Raw genomic sequence first — 19,359 nt, 5'->3', positions numbered from 1 at the left:
TTAACCTCTCGATGCCTCAGTTCCCTCACTGGTAAAATGAGGATAATGACAGTTCCTATCATATAGGGTTTTTGGTCAAATTATATGAATTTGTGAAATGTGAAGAACAGAGCCAGTCACAAAGTACTCGTCATAGGTTTAAGTAAATTCCTTCCCCCCAACCCCCGTCATACAGACACCAAACCAGACTTTCCACTTCCTTAAATTAGACTTATGTTTCCTTGATTCAACACAAAGCATAGTTCCATCAGCCCTTACATGTTGTAATAAACATTGCCAATCATGAGTTTTATAGTAACTCAGAAATTATTATCGTGGTAAATGGAGAAAATTTTAGATTTACCACAATTCTCTACACGTAGTTTCAAGAGCTAATGAGTAGTCAAGTGAAGTCAAGTGAACAAAATTTAGATTAAAAGTTGGCACAGGTCTGAAATGGGAAATATAATTTGAAATTCATTTTGTTCCATTAAAATTTTGCATCTTTTTCAGTCTAAGAATTTTTGATTATTTTAAATAAATCAACTTTGAGGTAGCAGAACCAGAATGAACACATTTCTTAATTTAAAAAAAGGCAGGTTATATTGGTTAACTCGTTAGTGAACGTGGTGTGAGAAATGGCACGATAACTACTTATTACTTTTCTAAAAGTATACGTCCCCCTCCCTTGGAGAGGTAGGAATTATCACATTTTTTATGATCTGTGTTGGAAAATGTATTTATTGTAGGATTTTTGTTATTGCTTAATTTTTGCCAAACTCTGTTTCTGAATTAGCAAAATATATGATATTTTAGCTATTAAGACAATTCAGTATTAATAGCTAACTTGTATCACTTTCCTATTGCCGCTCTAACAAGCAATCACAAATGTAGTAGCTTAAAGCAACACACATTTATCTTCTTATACTTCTGGAGGTCAGAAGCTTAAAATGGAGACTCATTCTGGAGGATCTAGGGGAAACCTGTTTGCTTGCCTAGCTTCTAGAGGCTGCCTGCACCCCTTGGCTCGACTTTGGCTTGACTTTTCTTCATCTTCAAAGCCAGCAGTGTTGCATCTTCTCTCTCTGAATCTGCTTCCCAGTGCTTCTGTCATGACATCACCTTTTGGCTGTATCTCTGATTTTTGTCCTTCCCGCTTCCCTCTTTTAAGGACCCCTGTGATTACGTCACAGAGCCCACCCAGATAATCTCCCTGTCTCACGAGCTTTAACTCAGTCATGTCTGCAATGTCCCTGTTACCACGTAAGGTTGCATATTTGCAGATTCTGGGGATTATGGTGTGGACAACCTTGGAGGGCCATTATTCAGCCTACCACAATGTTCATATTAATTTTTCTTAGGATCTCTAATTTGGGTTACGTACTACATTTTAAAAAGAAATCTCTTCCTCTTTGAACAAATAATACAAAATGCTTCAGAGGTTCCAGATTATTTTGCTGATAAACTGAATAAATACACACAACTGTTACTTTCTCTTTCTTCTTTTCTTTCTTCCATTCCAGATCCTGGGTGTTTGGCTGACCTACAGATACAGGAACCAGAAAGATCCTCGTGCTAATCCTAGTGCGTTCCTTTGATGAGAAAACAAGAGAAATCTTTCATATTCTGATCTTGTACATTTCCTCTAAGTTAAGCTAATTTGCCTGTTTAAGGAAACAGTATATGAAAAATTGCATAATTGACAGTGGAATTATATATTTTTATGTTTCTCTGAATGTTTTTCTTTTTCCATTGCTGAAAAAAATCTGAAACTTGTGGTCTCCTCTGAACCTCAGTGGCACCTTGTAATCTACTGTTTTTCACAGTGTCGGCACTGTCCACTGTGGCCTTTCTTAGCGTTTTTACCTGCAGAAAAACTTTGTATGGCACTGTTGTGTTGATCATATTGTGAATCTAAATGTACATCTCACTGGAATAATTAATTGTATGTGGCACTGTGCTGTGTAGATAGTTCCCACTGGAAAAAAGAGTTGAAGTTTATTAAAGCCAGAAAGTATGAGATTCTATTCTGTTAAGTTCAATAAGGGAAATCTAAATTCCCCAGTTTTTTTTGTCCTTTTAGGAAAGATGTTGTGGTGAAAATTGTTAACATAAAAGTGATAATTTAGTTCTAGTAGTCTTTCTGATTACACTAATGTACTCTAGAAATAGCTAGGTCTTTAGGAAAGTGTGGTTTAGTTTTTGATATTTACAGGTAAGTGTAAAGGAGAAATGGTTTCATGAATGTTCTAATGTGTAACATTTGCCTTCAGCCTTCAAAATGAAATGAGTTTGAGAAATTCAGAAATTATATCTATATAATCTTGATATTCTTTTATAATAATTTGAAGTCCAAAAGACTGCCTTTTTAATCGTTACTATTAATGCATTGGCCCATATAGCAAAAAGATATTTGACTATCTTACAAATTCTAAATACCTTTTCTGTGAAATTTCTCAGTATTGTCTCAGCAACTCGTCAAATCCAAGCTATTTGAGTGTGATCTCCCATAATTTGGAATTTAAATAGTATTGTGGTTCTGTATATTATGTTAAAAAATTAAGTATGGAAACCTTTCTTCGTCTATGAATGTTTGAATTAAAAGAAAGTAATGGAAGGATTGATAAATGAATTAAGTGAAGTGGAATTCTTCTCTTTTTTCCTTCGGGTTCCCTTTGACTGACCTAGAGCTGAGTGTATAATCCAACCAGGGAATTAACTTCCAGCACCAGTAGTCATCCCAAAATCTTTTCTTGAAATGTTTCAGTGTCTAATATTTTCTCCATAGCGAAAATTGTTTTTTAAAAGAGAAGTCGCTCATTTTGGGGGGAAAAATATGTAAGTTCTTTCCTGTTACTGAAAATTACTAATTTCCTGTCTTATGTTTTATGTAGTATATGGTATTTCATTAGTAATTGTTTTGATGGCTTTTAGACCAAGAAAGAGGATAAATGGTTAATCTGTAGAATTTTAGAGCATTTTGAGGGTGGGTCACTTACATGCCTCTGGAAGACTTGCTCATCTTTCAAGAAAACTAAATTCCCTTGCTGTTGTAGGGGAAGAAAAATAATTTTTTCTCTGTTCTTCTGAGTTCTTGGCTGAGACCCCGTGTAGTAAATGACAGATAACAAGAGAAACAACAGAAATTTATTAACATGTATACCTCATGTATACATAGGAAATATCCAGAAAAACTGATTAACTCCTCGAGATGGCTCAAGCCATCATCTTACATACCATCTTCAGCTAAAGGCAAAAGAAAGGTGTGTGTGTATGGGAGGGGGGCTATCAGGAAGCCAGTTATGGGAGGTTACTAGGAAAGACACAGTAAATAAGGATAAGGTTTGTTAGCAGTTTTAAGCCAGTGCCATTGATAAAAGAGTTTCTTGTGATTTGGAATCATCCTTTTCTTCCTGGTACAGAGAAGGCGACACCTTTACAAATGGAGATTTAAGTGTAAATTTACCTTACAGAAGAGTAAATTTCTACTCTGTTTTCAGAGTTTCTCCTGTCTGTTGTTTCTCAAAAGTAATCAACTCAAAATAATCTTAATGCCGAAGAGGCATATTGTGGGGTGGCGGGCGTATTCTGCTCTCCTTCAATTTCATATCGAGCTCTGGGTGACCCTAAAAATGTTGCCACTTGTACCATAAGATGAGATTGTAAGTGACACATGAAGGAAGTGAGATTTTTTGGACTCCGTCTTCCTTTAAGGCATTTTGTATTTTCCCTGTTTGCTTTGTTGCATTTTGAAGTTTCCATGAAGTTCTGGAATCTCCTACTAGAATACTTTTCTTGGTGCGAATGATTTTATGTGGGAAGGGCTGTTCCAGAGAGAACCAACCCATAACCTTGGTTTGTGCTCTAATTGCAATGGCCTTATTTAGGTCACCCTAGTTACAGACCAGGGACTGAGAAGCAAGAATCTTTAGGACTACTAAACTCTGAATACTGTCCCGAGTCCCGAATGGCTGCTGGAGAGCCTGCCGAGGTCAGGCTGATCCCAGGATGACCGGAGGGCCACTGCCTCTTGTGCACAAAATGTTGCCACAAACACATTTTGTGACCTCAGAGGAGGGTACGTTTCAAATCAGGGTCTGTCCTGGAGTGATAACAAATGTCTGTAAGGCCAACTCAAGACTCCAGAACTTCTTTCTTCTAAACCTAGCATTTATTAAAAAGCAGACAAACAAAATACCTATTTTAAAAAATTCTTTCATTCTCTGTGGACTTATTTCATTTAGAGAAATGTTTCTCAGAACATTTACGCAGTCAGCCTTGATGTTAAAGTTGAAATTTTAGAAAATATAAGGCTAATACAAAGGGAAAAAAGTTAGGTTATAAATTCTAGAAATCCGAGCTCATATAGCTTAAATTCATCTCAGCTACTGTGTTATCTAAGCAACAGTGAGTTTGTGAAAACCAGTTATGCATGTTCAACCTAAGTAATACGCTGCTGAATGGAACCTTTCAGGAGAAAAAGAAACCAGAAGAGTGGCTTTTAGTTCTTAGTTTCTTCAGCCAAAACCCTCCTCCCACAGTTTTTCTAAATATTTGTTTAACCCTGTTTAAGTTTTTTCATCCTCTTGAAAATGCACTGACTAAATATATGAAACTGTTTCACCATTTAGCTGGTACTGAGAAAGTTAGAATCGCGTTTTTACATAGTATTTTCTAGGGGAAAACCACTTTTGGGCATCTTGATTATACAAATAGGATCATTCACATGTCAGTTGTTTTATTGCAGACGACAATAAGGGTAAAGACCAAGTTGTCCAGGTTTCTGGATGAGTGAAGGGATTTGTGTAAAGTTGTTCTGCACTTGGTATGTTTGGGTCTGGCAGTTAATTTTTACACCAGGCTCTCTATGCCAGATGCAATTACAAGGTGGGTTTTCAATGAATGTTTTCTAAACAATTTTACAGGGGCGGTGCCCTTCACCCCACACCTCCACCTGACTCCAGAGGGAGAGGGAGGGAGAAAGAGAAAAGAGACCACAGCTTTTCATGTTGAAGTTTATCTGGAATGTCATGATCACAATTGTAGTCATTGAAATGACTCTTGAAACAGTGGGAAAGGGGAAGAGCAGCACCCCCTATACCATGTGCCAGGCTGCTTCTCCGGTCCTCTCCTCTGCTGAGGAAACTCAGCTTTTGGAATTCATTTTCAACGAAGGGCTTGAGGGAGTTCCCTGTGAGTGAAAATATATGTCGAAGAACGGACTTTGACATCTCTTGGAGGGTGAAACCATTTCTGCTTACTTTTGGGATCTTGCTTTTGACAGGTCGATGAGGTCACAACTTGACAGGCGGCCTCTTAATAAGTTAGGCTGACTTCATCTGGACTTTGAAGTCTGCCTCCTTGGTGGGGTGCTGGAAAGTTTCGTGCTTGCCTTCGAGCTCTTTCTTTTCTCCCTCCAGCTCCCATTCTCAACAGTGATTACTAAATATGAGGACCTCAGTACCTACTTAGGATTACTGAAGGCATCAAACAAGCAAAAAACCAAAGCAGAGATAGCTGGTTATAGGTGATCGTTTGAAGAAGACCGCGGTTCTAAAACAGGTAATAAAGGTTTAGTCAGGTATGTTGATCATCTACGTAAATGACTTTTACGGATGATTTTTGTTACTAACTTTTTTTTTTCAAAGTTAGTCCTCTCCCTCCTACCCTCAGATAAAACTGATAAAAAAAAAATTTAAGGTGGTAACATATACATAGCATAAAATTTATCATTTTAACTGTCTTAAGTGAGCAGTTCAGTGTTATTAAGTACATTCACATTGTCGCACAACTGTCGCCACCATCCATTTCTAGAACTTTTTCATCTTCCCAAACTGAAACTTTGTATCTGTTAAACAATAACCCCTCATTCCTCCCTCCCTTCAGCTGCTGGCAACTACCATTCTACTTTTATCTGTATGAACTTGACTGCTCCAGATGCCTCATCTTAGTGAAATCAGACAGTATTTGTCCTTTTGTGGCTGGTTTATTTCACTTAGCATAATGTCCTCCATGTTCATCCATATGTCAGAATTTCCTTCTTTTAAAGGCTATAGAATATTCCATTCTATGTAAAGCACATTTTGTTTACACATTCATCCATCAGTGGCTATTTGGTTTGCTTCTACCTCCCAGCTATTGTGAACAATGGTGCTGTGAATGTGAGTATACAGATATCTTTTTGGGTACCCACTCAGAAGTGGAATTATCAGATTGTATGGTAATTCTGTATTTATTTTTTGAGGAACGGTTATATTTTTTCCATAGTGGCTGTACCATTTTACATCCCCCCTAGGTTACCAACATTTTACTTCAGCTGTTCAAAATAATACTCTAGTCTTAAGGCATTCTTCCATTTCTCTCTCAAGATATGCTCTCACTTAAATTTATTTAAACACAAAGGAAAGATTGTGAGATGACAGTAAAGGGTTTGGTAGAAAGAGCAGGCATTGTTAACATTTCCATGAGCTTAAAACAACCATTTTTATGTTTGCAACTTCCCTTTCTAACCTTTGTTAAGTACGCATGTCCTATAGTTGCAATTATAGCATAGAAATTCTTAAATTCTTTTTCACTTACCCTTTTTGTTTCCCTGTGATGTTTATAACTTATAGATGACAACATAGTGCACTTTGTGTTAATTATGTAATCATTAGATTTGGAGGTGGCCCCTTTCTTTGGGTATGTTTAAATAATGTTGCCATTGGCATCTTCGCAGAACAGTTTCTCTTGAGTGATTTTCTTAGGACAAATTCTCAGAAGTAGAGAAAACTGGGTCAAAGTTGATCAATTTTTTTTTTTAATGACTATTGCTCTGTCACTTTTCTAAGGGAGACTCATTTCCCTTGCAGCCTTGACATTTGACTTCTCAGAGATGTATTTATATTTTAAAAAGTATATGGGTGGCTAAAATAGCATGTCATTCAATAAATTTTAAGGACTTAATCTTATTTCACATCAGCCCAATTTAAAAAAAAAAAAACTATTTTGCTGTACAATAAGGAAACCTGAATAGCTTAGAAGTTGTCATTCAAAATATTTGTTTATACACGTGGAAACTGTTTTTTTCCTCCAGTTAACCCTCAGAGAGCTTTCTAAATGGGATATTTTACCTTTTTAAGTACATGTAGGTTACCTACTCACAAGGAGGGCACCCAATCCCTCTGGTGATATTTTTGCTGAGGATTTATATGTCATTATATCAACAACATAGGTTTCTGTTGCAGAGCTCTTTGACAGTACTGTGTGAGAGAAAAGTATTTTAAAAAGTATTAACTGGGAAAGTTAATAATGCCAAAGAATCTATTCAGAAAAGGCTGTATCCAAACAAACAAACAAACAAAGTTAATTAAGACAAGCAATAGATAACCAATAGGCAAAGCATTGCACAGACCGTCGCAGCCATTCAGGGGCCAAAGAAGGCAGTGGGGTTTGGGTGATAAAGGAATTTTATCTAACAATGAATGTGAGATTAAATATGTAGTGAAGTAATTAATACATGGTTCTACTTTTTGTCAGCAGAACAAAGAGTTAAAAGTAGTTAAAGTGCTCCCCTATCTGATGGCACCTCCTCTCTCACCTCATCCAAAGATAAGTAGTAACCTCTGATCTTTACCCCATGGACATGATGTCAGTGCCCTTTGCTCTTTACCCAGCAAGTCACATTTGGGTGAAGAAGATGGGAACATATCAACTGAATTTATTCCCGGCCAGTACTCTAAAACCTTAAGAAACCAAATATATTATGAGTTTAATTTTCAGGATTTCATTAGGGTGTGTTTAAGGATACAGATATTCTTTGAATGACCTTTTTTTACAAAATTAGTCTTCTGAAGGAGAAAGCCACCTGCCAGAGGCTTTCTCTGAGAGCAAAATCTAACTAAAATTGGATTGTTAAATTCAAGAGTGTCCATTGGAGTTTCTGGCCAGGGTGAGGAGGGGTGGTCTTCAATTCGGTATTGATTTTCATGGGATGCCTTTCTAGATATTCTTTCACACTAGAGCATATCGTTTGATACTTCTGTTGTTAAAGCTCATGTCTACTTTTAGTCACCCAGTGAGAAACTATAGTGAGATGAGATGATAACTTTGTTTTTGGGCTTCATTGCTTGAATTAGGTTTGTCTTGTCCTCTTTTTGGACATTTTGTGTGTCTGAAAATCCTATTTGGTGAATGAACCAAAGAGCTTTTCTGTGAAAGACCAAGTTGGGGGAAAAAAGAACAGTTTGAACACCCCTAAAAGGATTTATTTTTTTAAAAATCATGGCTCACTCTGGTAGTATAAGATATTGTTTTCATACATGTATACTTAAAACCAAATTTAAAAAAAGAGCTATTGTAACATGAAACCATAATCTAATCAGTAGGTTCACCAGTGCTTCTGCCTTCTCCACAGTCTTCTAAAATCTCCTCTGGTTCCAAGTCTCAAGGCCCAACACAAAGGGAGGAGCTTGCAGATTTTGTTTTTTCTCTACAATTCAGTCTTCAGGAACTTGAGAGCTTTCTTCATGTTGTCAAGCACTAATGTGGGAAAAAGTTATGAGAGTCAACACATCATCAGAAATCCTATTGATAGATATAGCGTGAATGTTGGTAACCTTGTAAATTTTTTTCTAAAAGTATGTGAAATGGCTTTTATTATTATAATCTAGTTCTCTTCCAATGTTTATTAACTGCCTTTCTTACAAGGCACGGTGATATTACCTGTGCAGAATACCTGCCTTTAAGGAACCCAAAGTCTTATTAAGATCTATACTGTTATCTCAAGAATGGTCAATACATTTAGAATGTGCTTCCCCTGGCACACCCAGCATCTACTGGAGACATTGCTAATGGACCAGGACATTCTTTCCTGCTGCCCAGACACAACCTCATAATCCTTCCCAACATAACGTTCTAGGTTGGTGCCACCCAACAGAAATTTCTGTGATGATGAAAAATAGTCAATGCCTATTCACTGAGTACTTTAAATGTGGTTACCATGTCTGAGGATCTGAATTTTAAAATCTTAATTAAAACAGCTACATGTGACTAATGGCTGACATATTGGGCAGTGCAGGTCTACATAGTCACTAGTCATTGAGTGAATTGGTTCTTATGACAAGACTCAATTTTCTTCCCAGAAGGACTAATTAGATGTCACAACTAGGTACAGCCTCCCATTGAGGTTCTTCATCTGCCTTGAGTCTCACACTTTTTTTTTTTTTTTTCATGTTATGGCAACCCCAGGGGAAGTGAGTATCTTGGCAACTATTTGGAACCATCTTTCCTATTGATCTTTAAAATTGAACTTGAAATCAACTTTGATAAGCTGGACTAAATTATTTCACTTTTGTTACTTGGAAAACATTTAACAAAGCATGCAGATTGCTGCTGTTGCTATTGTAATGGTACGATTACTATTGCGCTCAGGTCTGTGGTAGAAGGAGTTAAGTGAGCCTAAGAGAAACCTGAAAAGGAGGTAATATGGTCCTAGGATTCTCCTAGAGGAAAAGATACCTAATCTAAATAACTCATCTTTAATTGAGTTTTTAAAAAAGTGAGATCAATGCTTGAATGTAATTTGCTGGAGGACACAAGGCCAGTTAGGGTCAGACTGGTTCTCTGGGGTCTCTGAGCACAGCTTTTTCTCCCCTCCCCATGTGGGCTCTCCTCCCAGTACAGCAGTGAGACAGATGTTCAAAGGAGGTAACACTTACGTAGAGCCATATCCGAAGGTTCGTAAGCATAGAGACGATTTGAGTATCTTCCAGTGATGTCGGCTCTAACTGTCAGGGATGGGTCTACAAAGAAAAAGCCAAAGGGAATGGAGTACTATGTTTCAAAATAACCCCTATTGCATGATGAAGCCTACATGTGTATCCACATCCCATGAAGAGAACACAATGTGTCCTGCTGGATGAGATTCTACCCCATCCGGTCTGCAACCTGCCCTCTGCAGCCGGTACCCAAAGCCAGACTGGGAGCATTCAACAGCCGTGCAGCACTATTTGTGGAAAAGGTTAAGAACCCTGCTGTCCTGTCTATAGCAACCTGAGAATAGGGTAATATACATTCTTGGGATGGCGTTTTGTTTTTTTGGTGAAAACATTGGCATTCTCTACTAAAGAATTATTTTAAATTTTTGAAATGATTATATTGTAATTGAAATATGTTACCAAGAGCAACCTGGATAATTAGGAACTCACATCAAATGCTAGTTTTCCAAACCAAAGTTGTTTTTTTTTTTTCAGTGAATAAAAGAATGCAAGCCCTTAAGACCAGCCAAGGCAAAATAAGTGTGTAGTTTGTTTACTTTATTGTTAAGTAGCTGCATTTTAAAAATAGAGATTTAAGCGTCTTCCCCTATACATATATTCCTATAGGTTTAAATCCTTTTTTTTTTCATGTTTTATATTTACTTGAAGTTATCAGTTAATGAGGAAAAAACAGGTATAAATAAGATGCATCCAGAAGGGAGGTACTAGGATATGCAAAGGCCTAGCAACCTTGCCTTGAGAGAAGTGATTGAAGGAGGCTATGGTCCGTGTCCTGAGAATTAGATGAAGAGGAAAGATGAGGCCCAGCCACATGGATGCCAGGTCTGTCACCGGTACCTGATGGACAATCCCTGTTGTTTCAGAATGTTGGACTAGGACCGGCAGACATAAATCACAGGAAGCAGACTTTCGTTTGTTCAAGAAAGACTTAAGACCTACTCTGCTTCTGCTCGCTGTAGAGGATACACACACAGGGTCTCATCTTCATAATACAGTGACATCAGAAAAGCGTTTTCAACTCCCAAGCATTGGCTTACAGCCTTGGCTGCACAGTCATCTGCAGAGCTTTCAAAGACTGCCACCTGCCTCCCAGCCACTGAGATTTCTGATTTAATTGCTTTGAGGTGTAACCTGGGCAGCTTGATGTTTAAGATCTTCCAGGCAATTCTAACGTGCAGGCCTCGTGGAGAACTACTGAGCCGGAAGGGCAAGCTGCCTGGGACCTAGTTCTTATGACCAAAGGAATCGAACGGGGGTTAAAAAGCCCTTAGCCAGGAACACTCTGAAAAGAATTCCAGCACAGGGTGTGACTGGATGACCTATAAGGGCCCTTTCCTTTAAGGGTCTAAATTTTCTAAATCCCAACAAAACCAAATCTGTAAGATTAGCTCGAGTTCGGCCTTTCTCCTTTTCTCCCTTCACTTTTTCTTGCCCCTGTTTTATAGGTTAGTGTGAACTTGGATGAATTACAGAGGTGATCTGCTTGATCTGAGTGAGCTCTGCTGTGTGATGGATTTAATTATGGATTGTCCTTTTATCAGTATCACTTTGATCAAAGCCAAACTCAATTCATTTGTTCAATCATTTAACAAATACTTATTGTGAGCCTACCACAGGGTCATGCTGAAAATATGATGGTGACCTGAAGAAGATCTGGTCCCTGCCACATGGGGGGCAATATTTATTAAACAATCACCCAATAAATACAAAATTAAAACTGAGGAAAGAGTGACCATTGAGAGGAACATGGTGCCACAAGAGCACATCGTGGGAGTTTGAGCAGGTCAGTGAATGACAGTGATTAACCAGGTGACCTGGGGGTAACGAGGGGGGAAGCAGAAAAGCTTTCCAGCAGAGGGAATGGCACATGAAAAGTACCAGCAGCAGGAAGGAGCATGTCTCCTTTGATTTTTTTTTTTCTTTCAGCCCATATTCATAACTTGCCTAGAAATAATGATCAAAAAATGTCAGAAAGAAAAATCCAGCACAGGAATCAAAAGTTTGCCTGATTAAATATTTATAGACCTGATATAATTCAGGGAAATGATTAATACATTTAAACAGTTAACAGGGTACTTCCTTCTCAGGTGTACTTGTGGCAGAAGATGAGAAGTTAATATTAGCAGATGAAGAAAAAAATGTCATGTATGGAAATAGGTAGAAGCTTGCATTTCCTAATGAAAATAGGTTGTGAAACTGCAAGTTAAACCTCCCCAGTAGAGCTTCGTCGTGGCCTTGGCCATGGTGCAGCAGCACGTGAGGGTGTGGAGGACAGAGGCAGAGATATGGCGGCACTTGTGTAATGTTCACAGTGTTTTATCTCATTGTCACTTTTACTTACCAATAAACATAATCCTGGGGACGTATTGGCCATCAGGAGAAAGGTGTTTGTCAGTTGTTTCATACTAAGATTTAAAAAAAAGCAGCTTTCAGTTTGTTTATAATTCTTCAGTTATTTTCAAACTTGTTAAAACAACAGTGTGTCCATTCCTGGGCTAGGCATCTTAAGACACTATAAGTCACATCTCTTAATACAGAGAGTTTATGATATGGATGGGGAGGCAAGTTCCATGCATGAAATAATAAGACAGAGCAGACTGTGATGCAGAACATGAGGTAAAGAACTGATGCATGTGGTGAACAAAGAGCCAAAAAACTCAGTAAGGGAGAATTTGGAAGGCATACAGTGTTTGGGGAAGGAGCTTGGATGAGGTAGGAGGAAATAGCATAATGAAAAAAAAAAAAAAACAGAAGTCATTTTTAGAGAATCTGCAAAAACAGGATTATCTTGAGAATTCGTCTATCCATTTATCATTTTTTAATTTTCTCTGTTTAACAGGGAGATACAGGTAAGAGAAGGAATATTTAGGATCCAGGGGGGTGAAATGTTATGATGAAGGATATACAGGTGCATTGGGTGCCCAGAGCAGGACATTTAGCCTCATCTGCAGGTTCCGCTAGGACTTTCTGAAGTGGGTAAAGAGGAATCTTTAAAAAGTGAATAGGGGTCAGTTATATAGAAAAGGAGGTTACTCCAGGCAGTGGAGGGGGTAAGATTATACAAAGGTAGAGGAAAGGCCTAGCACTTCATATAACCAAGTGTTTGGATGGGACTAAAGGATAGGGATACCTGAGGCGGTAGTGAGAGAAGATGCTAGAAAGCTACTTCAGGGGCTGGCTTGTGAGTGGCCTTGCACACCACGCCACAGTGTTTACGTCTGCTCATAAATAAATAACCACTGAGACTGTCATACAGAGTGACGTAAGTCAGAAAGAGAAAAACAACTATCGTATATTAACGCATATATGTGGAATTTAGAAAAATGGTACAGATGAACCTATTTGCAAAGCAGAAATAGAGACACAGACATAGAGAACAGATGTGTGGACACCAAGTGGGGAGAGGGGGGTGGGATGGATTGGGAGATTGGGGTTGACATATGTACACTACTATGTATGAAGTAGACGGCTGGTGAGGGCCTACTATATAGCACAGGGGGAAGAAAAAAGAAGGTACAATCTGTTTGCAGGACACATATTAAGTTAACCTTAGAAATGCATTCCAGTATACATTAGGTGCAGACAAATACTGTTTGATTCCACTTATGTGAGGTACCTACAGTAGTCAAATTCATAGAGTCAGAAAGTACATTGGTAGATGCCAGGGGCCAAAGGGGGACAGTGGGGGGAGTGGGGAGGGGGAATGGGGAGTTAAAGTTCAATGGGGACAGAGCTTCAGTTTAGGAAGGTGAAAAATTCGGAAGATGGATGATGGTAAGAGTTGTACAACGATGTGAATGTACTTATTGCCACTGAACTGTACAATTAAATATGGTTAAAATAGTATGATTTATATTTTGTGACTTTTACCACAATAAAAAGAAAAAATATTAAGAAGAAAAAAAAAAAGAACCACTGGAGGGGTGTTAGAAGTGCCATGATTGCAATTTGGTTTTTAGAGTGATTACCCCGACAATCATGTGGGATTAGATGGGATTTATTTTGTAGGCAGGGAGCCACTTAGTAATACTGCAATAAGCTAGGCAAGGTGAAAAACTCTTACACTAAAACAGCGGTCCTCAATTTATAGGGAAGTGACCAATAGCAAGAATATTTCAAAGTTAGAACCACAGGGCTTCTTGACTGCCGGAGGTGAGTGGGAGGATCACCTCTAGAATAACACTCTAATGGAATAAGGAACAGAGGAAAAAGAGCTTTTTGAAAAACCTGGGCCTCGCTGATAAGTTCGGTGTTGAACGTGTCGAGTTGAAGCTGATTATGAGATTTCTGGAACTAGGCTGTGTGCGTAAGTTGGAAGCTGGTGCGTGTTTGGGGAAGATGTGGGAGTTATCGGGAAGCAGGCATTGATTAAAGGCCGATGAAATTGTCCATAGAGAATATAAAATACAAAAAGAGAAGTAGGTCAAGTAGAGATTCATGAAGTCACTCATATTAAGGGGTAGAAGGAGGAAGAGGAGCCTTGGAAGGGAGGTGGGGAAGAACCGCTGGCGTGGATGCTCCTTCAAAAAGCCAGCTGGTCAACCTGGAAAGAGGATGACAGAGAGAAGCTTCAGGGGACATATAGTTAGGGAGAGTAGTTTTCTGAGTAGTTTACTGACTGTTTGCTCTCGGAAGGAAAGTGGATACTGTTTGTATACCAAGCAGAAGAACTTGTCAAGGCAGAAAGCTGGACCATCAGGAGGGGTGGTGATGGTGAAGTAGGACGGGAAAGCATGAGGCCACAGCACATGTGGAATGATTAGATTTGGACACCTGGAGAGCCATCTCTTCCGGGGAGAGAGGGCACACGGACTAAGAATGGGTGGAGAGCAGCGAGGACTGCAGGGGAAAGGGGCACAGCAAGGAATTTCTAATGACAGAAACGTTCCACTTATTACAGCAGCAGAGAAATTCTGGACCACAGGAGAGTATTTTTCAGACAACTTAAAATTATTAATTCCTCAATAAAAATGTAGACATGCAAGAAATAAAATCTTTCCTCATTGTTATCTATGAGATGAGATGTTTGGAGCACATCCCCATTAATGCAGTATGGCTAAGATGTGTAGGGAAGATGGGCCATCCATTTCAAATTCTAAGCCCCAGAGAAATGGCAGGATAAAGAGTAAACTTACAACTAGATTGAGGAGGACAAACTGCTCTGCCAATTTCTGGATTTCTTTATTTTCAGCAAATGTCTTCTTTAAAGCTATAATGTAAAGGAAAGATTGTTAAGCATTCATTTCATCACCAGTTAAAACCATGATTCTCTGTTGGATTTTAAGTTGAACTGTATTTGTAATACAATACTCAACTCCGCCCTTTCTGCAAATGGTTAGTGAAGTAATATCTAGGCCATTGACTAGCTTTGCTTCACTACGGACTCATCCAATCATTCATTCATTCATCCCTTAATTTTTTTAACCCATATTTACTGAGTGGTTACTATGTGGCAGGACCGTTTCATGTACTGGGAATAGAGCAGTGGGGAAAAAAAAATAATGTGCTTTCTTCATAGGGCTCAAATGCTTGTGTAGGAGACAGGTCATAAACAAGTAAATAATTTTAGGTGGAGATAATGGTACTTTGAAGAAAAATAAAGCAAAGCAAGAGGTTTAAAAGCTACAGGGTGGTTAGGGTAGACTTCTTTGAGGAGGTGACATAGAAGTGAGAGGGTGCTGCATTCTAAGATGTTAGGGATATGTCACACATGGCGGAGGGGACCGCAAGAGCAATAGCCCTGAGCTGGGAATGGGTTTGGATGCTTGAGGGAAAGCACAATGGCCAGGCTAGATGCAGTGGAGGGAAAACATGGCGAGAGTGGTAAGAAAGGCAAGGCAGCCAGGGGCCAGATCATGTCCAGCCATTTGGGCCATGATCAGGAATCTGGATTTAATTTTACCTGTGATGAGAAGCCACTTGAGCATGTGAGTGTTAGGGTCTGATGGCTTCCGTGTGGAGAACTGACTGTCCGGTGACCAGGTAGGTGCCTGTTACAGGTCTAGGCAAGATCTAAACTTGGTTTGGATGAGGGTGGTAGCAGTGAGGCAATCGGAAGTGGCTGGATTTGGGCAGGACCTACATAATATATGCGGCCCATTGCAAAATGAAAATATGGAGCCTTTTGTTCAAAAATTATTACAAATTTTAAGACAGCAACAACAGAGCTTTACAACAAGCATAGGAACCTACTAAGCACTGGGTCCTGTGTGACCGCACAGGTGGTGTGCCCACGAGGCTGGTGCTGGCTTTCGGATATATGGTGAAGGTAAAGCAATGGTATTTGCGGATGTATTGGATGTGAGATGTAAGATAAGACAAGAAGTCAAGGATGAATTCTAGAGCTTGTTTTTTCAAAATGTGAACCAATGGCTAACACAGACTGTGGAAATACTTGAAGTTACTTTAAAATATGTTTTTACTACATAAAATATTCTTTTAAATTCAGCTGTGCTAGGTGCTAAGGATGTAAAGATGAGTGATCTGGACCCTGGCCCTAGAGCTAAAAGCCTGTAAAGGAAATTATATTTAGAAGTATGAATTACCTTGACTGTGTGGGCATTCATCCAAGTGATGAATAATCATCAAGGGTTTATTGCTTTAAGAGACAAAGAGAGATTGGATAATCTTTAATGAGTAGGATTTCATGTGTAGCTAAAGATCACTAGATGGTGCTCTTGAGAGCTTTGAGGGAGTTCTGTAAAACTTGTCTTTACCTTGTCTTGGATTTGTATAAAGCTTCTTCATATGTCTGAGTCCAGATGAGTTGATCGCCCCAACCTAGAACAAAATGAACCAGTATATTTAAAGTGATTATATTCTCAGATCCAAAGCTGTTGAAAAGCAGGGGTAAAACTGGGATCAGTATATACTTGTTGCTAAAGAAGAGCAAAACCCCCTAGAGAAAGCAGAAACAATTATAAACTTTGATAAATCTAGAACAAACACATAAAAAATATGTTCAGCACACAACTCTCAGCTCTGAATGTTAAATCTTTACCAATTATGTATAACTGGAGGCCGACAAGAAGCTGACTCCTACCTCTGGAGAGGGTCTGGGGCAGTTTGGGTTGAGAGTCCTTTGTGTCCTTCTTAGCTCCTGGTTTGACTGTGGTGTCTTTGGCCAGAGTGTAGGAGAGGGCCACAAGGAGCAAGAATGCTGACACTGAAATCTTCTCCATGGCAAATCTGATATGGAAGACAAACAGATAAGCAAAAAGTCAGTAAAACAAAAGAGAATTAGCAGTTTTCGAAATCTTCAGATTGTAGCACAACCATGGGATACAACAGGAATTGAGGCTTAGATGAGATTGAACACGTGCAATTGGAGTAAAAAACTACCTTCCACAGAATTTTCCTAAGAATACATAGTATGAATATCTATCTATCCATCTATCATCTATCTATCTCATCTGTCTACCTCTATATGCTATAGATCCAACTAGATGAAATATGAAAATCTCCATAGAAATCTATAATATAGAAATAAATACATATATATTTTAAGAAAATAAGTAGATAGATGTATATAGTCTTATAGCTAAGGGAATTTGCTTTTAAATTTATATTTAAAAAATTGTAGTACTGGAAGACACCTTAAGGGTTATATCCTCTTTTCCCACCTCCCCATTGTCTCATTTTGTAGATGAAGAATCTGAAATTCAGAGAAATGAAGACTAGTGAGATGGGCATAGAACCAAGGCTTTTGGATTGTGCCATTTTGCAATGCTGGCTCCCATCTTCCCATCCTGAAAAAATTACCCTAAACATACATACTTCTTTAACATTTTGTTAAAATGAGGACACTGCCATTGAAGAATAAGATCTGAGTAAAATGATTTATTTCATTTAGAAACTGCCAGCTTTATCTTTTAACTAAAAACTTGCACCCACAAAACTCTCTCCCTAGTGTAATATGTACTCAAATTCTATATATTGGTTTTGAATTGGTTAAAATACATCAGTGCAGGTTTCTTTCAGTGAACTAATTCTTTGACTCTCAGTGCAGGCCTGTTAAGGTAGGTGGCTATAGGCATGTACTTTAGTGCACAAAAATATTCTATGGGACTCCTAACACAGAGAAACCAACCCCATGGATGTCTCTTTGTTAATTTTTTTTCCCTTCCCAGTATTCCAAATTTAATTCTCCGGGAATGTTACACTACTGTGAAGCAGATGCTTATGAATGGGAAAGTGAATGGCAAGGTAAGATCCATGAATGAGTGAGGAAGTGAGCTAGCTAGCTAGCAAAGTGAATTGCACTAGCCAATCACTAGGGTTATCCAGGGACCATAACATGCAAAGCTGGATACTTGGGATGCTAATAAAGCCAAAGACTGAAATTTCCTAAAAAGAAACACCTAACTCTAATATTGGCGTATGTTTCGAATTAAATCAGCTGAACTCTGCACGGGAAGCAGGATGGACCATCAATGCTTAGTATTTTTAGGGAGTAAAGTTTCTCATGTTCTGATAGAGCAAGTGGGAACCTTTGCTAAGTATTAGCCAATTCTAAAAAAAAGGCGTTGCTAAGTCACCAAATCCAGATGATGCCTTGTATTAAACTGACCAATTATTATCTGTGTCATCGTACGTAGCCCCACAACATCTCACTCAAAAAAGACAAAAGCATAAAAACAGGGATACACTTTCTTCATTTTGTATACCCATAAAGATATGGAAATGCCAATAACAATTTTTATTATCCAGCATTTTGCAGAAACAACTAAAGTGTGCTCCAAGTCTTCCAGCCTTTTTGGTACAAAGGCTTCTTTTTAATGTAAACAACAAAAACCAAGAACCTTTGTGTGAGAATAGTTATACTTTTGGAATACTAGTTGGATTCAGAAAAATATCATGGCAAATAATGACTTTAAATTTATCGACACACATTTGATTTTGTGTTTCTTTATACCAACAGCATCTAATGTATATTAGAAAAAATAGTAGTAAACTAGTGGTGAAGTATTTAATTCATTGACAATTCTTGTTGTGCAAGTGGCTACTAGGACTCCTTGCTATAGCTCTGCATCTTTCAGGTTGGAACTGTTGATATCTTATACGTGTCTTATGGCAGGATGACTCAAGGGAACCGAATAAAACTCCTGCTGTACAAACATCCTGCTCTGAGCTGACTTTCTGAGATTCACTGTACTGAGTTTTCATTACTGAGTAGACTGATCTGCAAACTGCCTGCATAGACCACCTCAAAACAGAAAGCTAACCACCGAGGACATTGATAATTTGGAGACACACACACACACACACACACACACACACACACACATTCTTCAAAACCAGAACTTTTCACTTTTCATTATATTTCTGTCTTCTTATCTTCAGCAAGGAATGCCTTGCAGGAGGTTTCAGTGTCCCTGTTCATAAATGCCTCAGGAAAGCAACCAGATCTCTCCTCCTACAGCCTATCCCATGAATTTAAAGATTGAAGAAGCAATAAGGATATCTTTATATTAGACACAGAAAGAAAACTGTTTTCTGATTTGCAATAATATTCTGAACTGTAATTCCAAGCAGCCAATCTGAGCTGAGCTTTCACAGTCCTGCAGGTCTTTGCTTTGCCAGTGGGAAAGAAACAGAGCATTAGATGGTGATCAGGGCTCAG

General features: G+C 38.6%; 2 protein-coding genes across 2 annotated transcripts in view; one reads left to right on the top strand and one right to left on the bottom strand.

Moving 5' to 3' along the window:
* TSPAN13 (tetraspanin 13) overlaps window positions 1-2,681 on the top strand; it is a 31,084-nt gene extending 28,403 nt beyond the window's left edge. Inside the window, exon 6 of the mRNA XM_068550561.1 lies at window positions 1,503-2,681. Coding sequence (XP_068406662.1) covers window positions 1,503-1,577 — 75 coding nt within the window. The 3' untranslated portion in view covers window positions 1,578-2,681. The remainder of the gene's footprint in view (window positions 1-1,502) is intronic.
* Window positions 2,682-8,449: 5,768 nt separating this feature from the next.
* AGR2 (anterior gradient 2, protein disulphide isomerase family member) lies at window positions 8,450-16,918 on the bottom strand. Its single transcript, XM_068550053.1, has 7 exons — window positions 16,780-16,918; window positions 16,454-16,517; window positions 16,283-16,335; window positions 14,873-14,946; window positions 12,079-12,142; window positions 9,678-9,761; window positions 8,450-8,499 (listed from the first exon to the last, which is right to left on the bottom strand). Exons 1-7 carry the CDS (start codon window positions 16,916-16,918, stop codon window positions 8,450-8,452), a joined length of 528 nt encoding a protein of 175 aa, XP_068406154.1.
* Window positions 16,919-19,359: the final 2,441 nt, after the last annotated feature.

Source organism: Eschrichtius robustus, chromosome 8, assembly GCF_028021215.1.
Source record: "Eschrichtius robustus isolate mEscRob2 chromosome 8, mEscRob2.pri, whole genome shotgun sequence".
Lineage (NCBI taxonomy): Eukaryota > Metazoa > Chordata > Mammalia > Artiodactyla > Eschrichtiidae > Eschrichtius > Eschrichtius robustus.
This window is presented reverse-complemented; position numbering and strand designations above follow the sequence as displayed.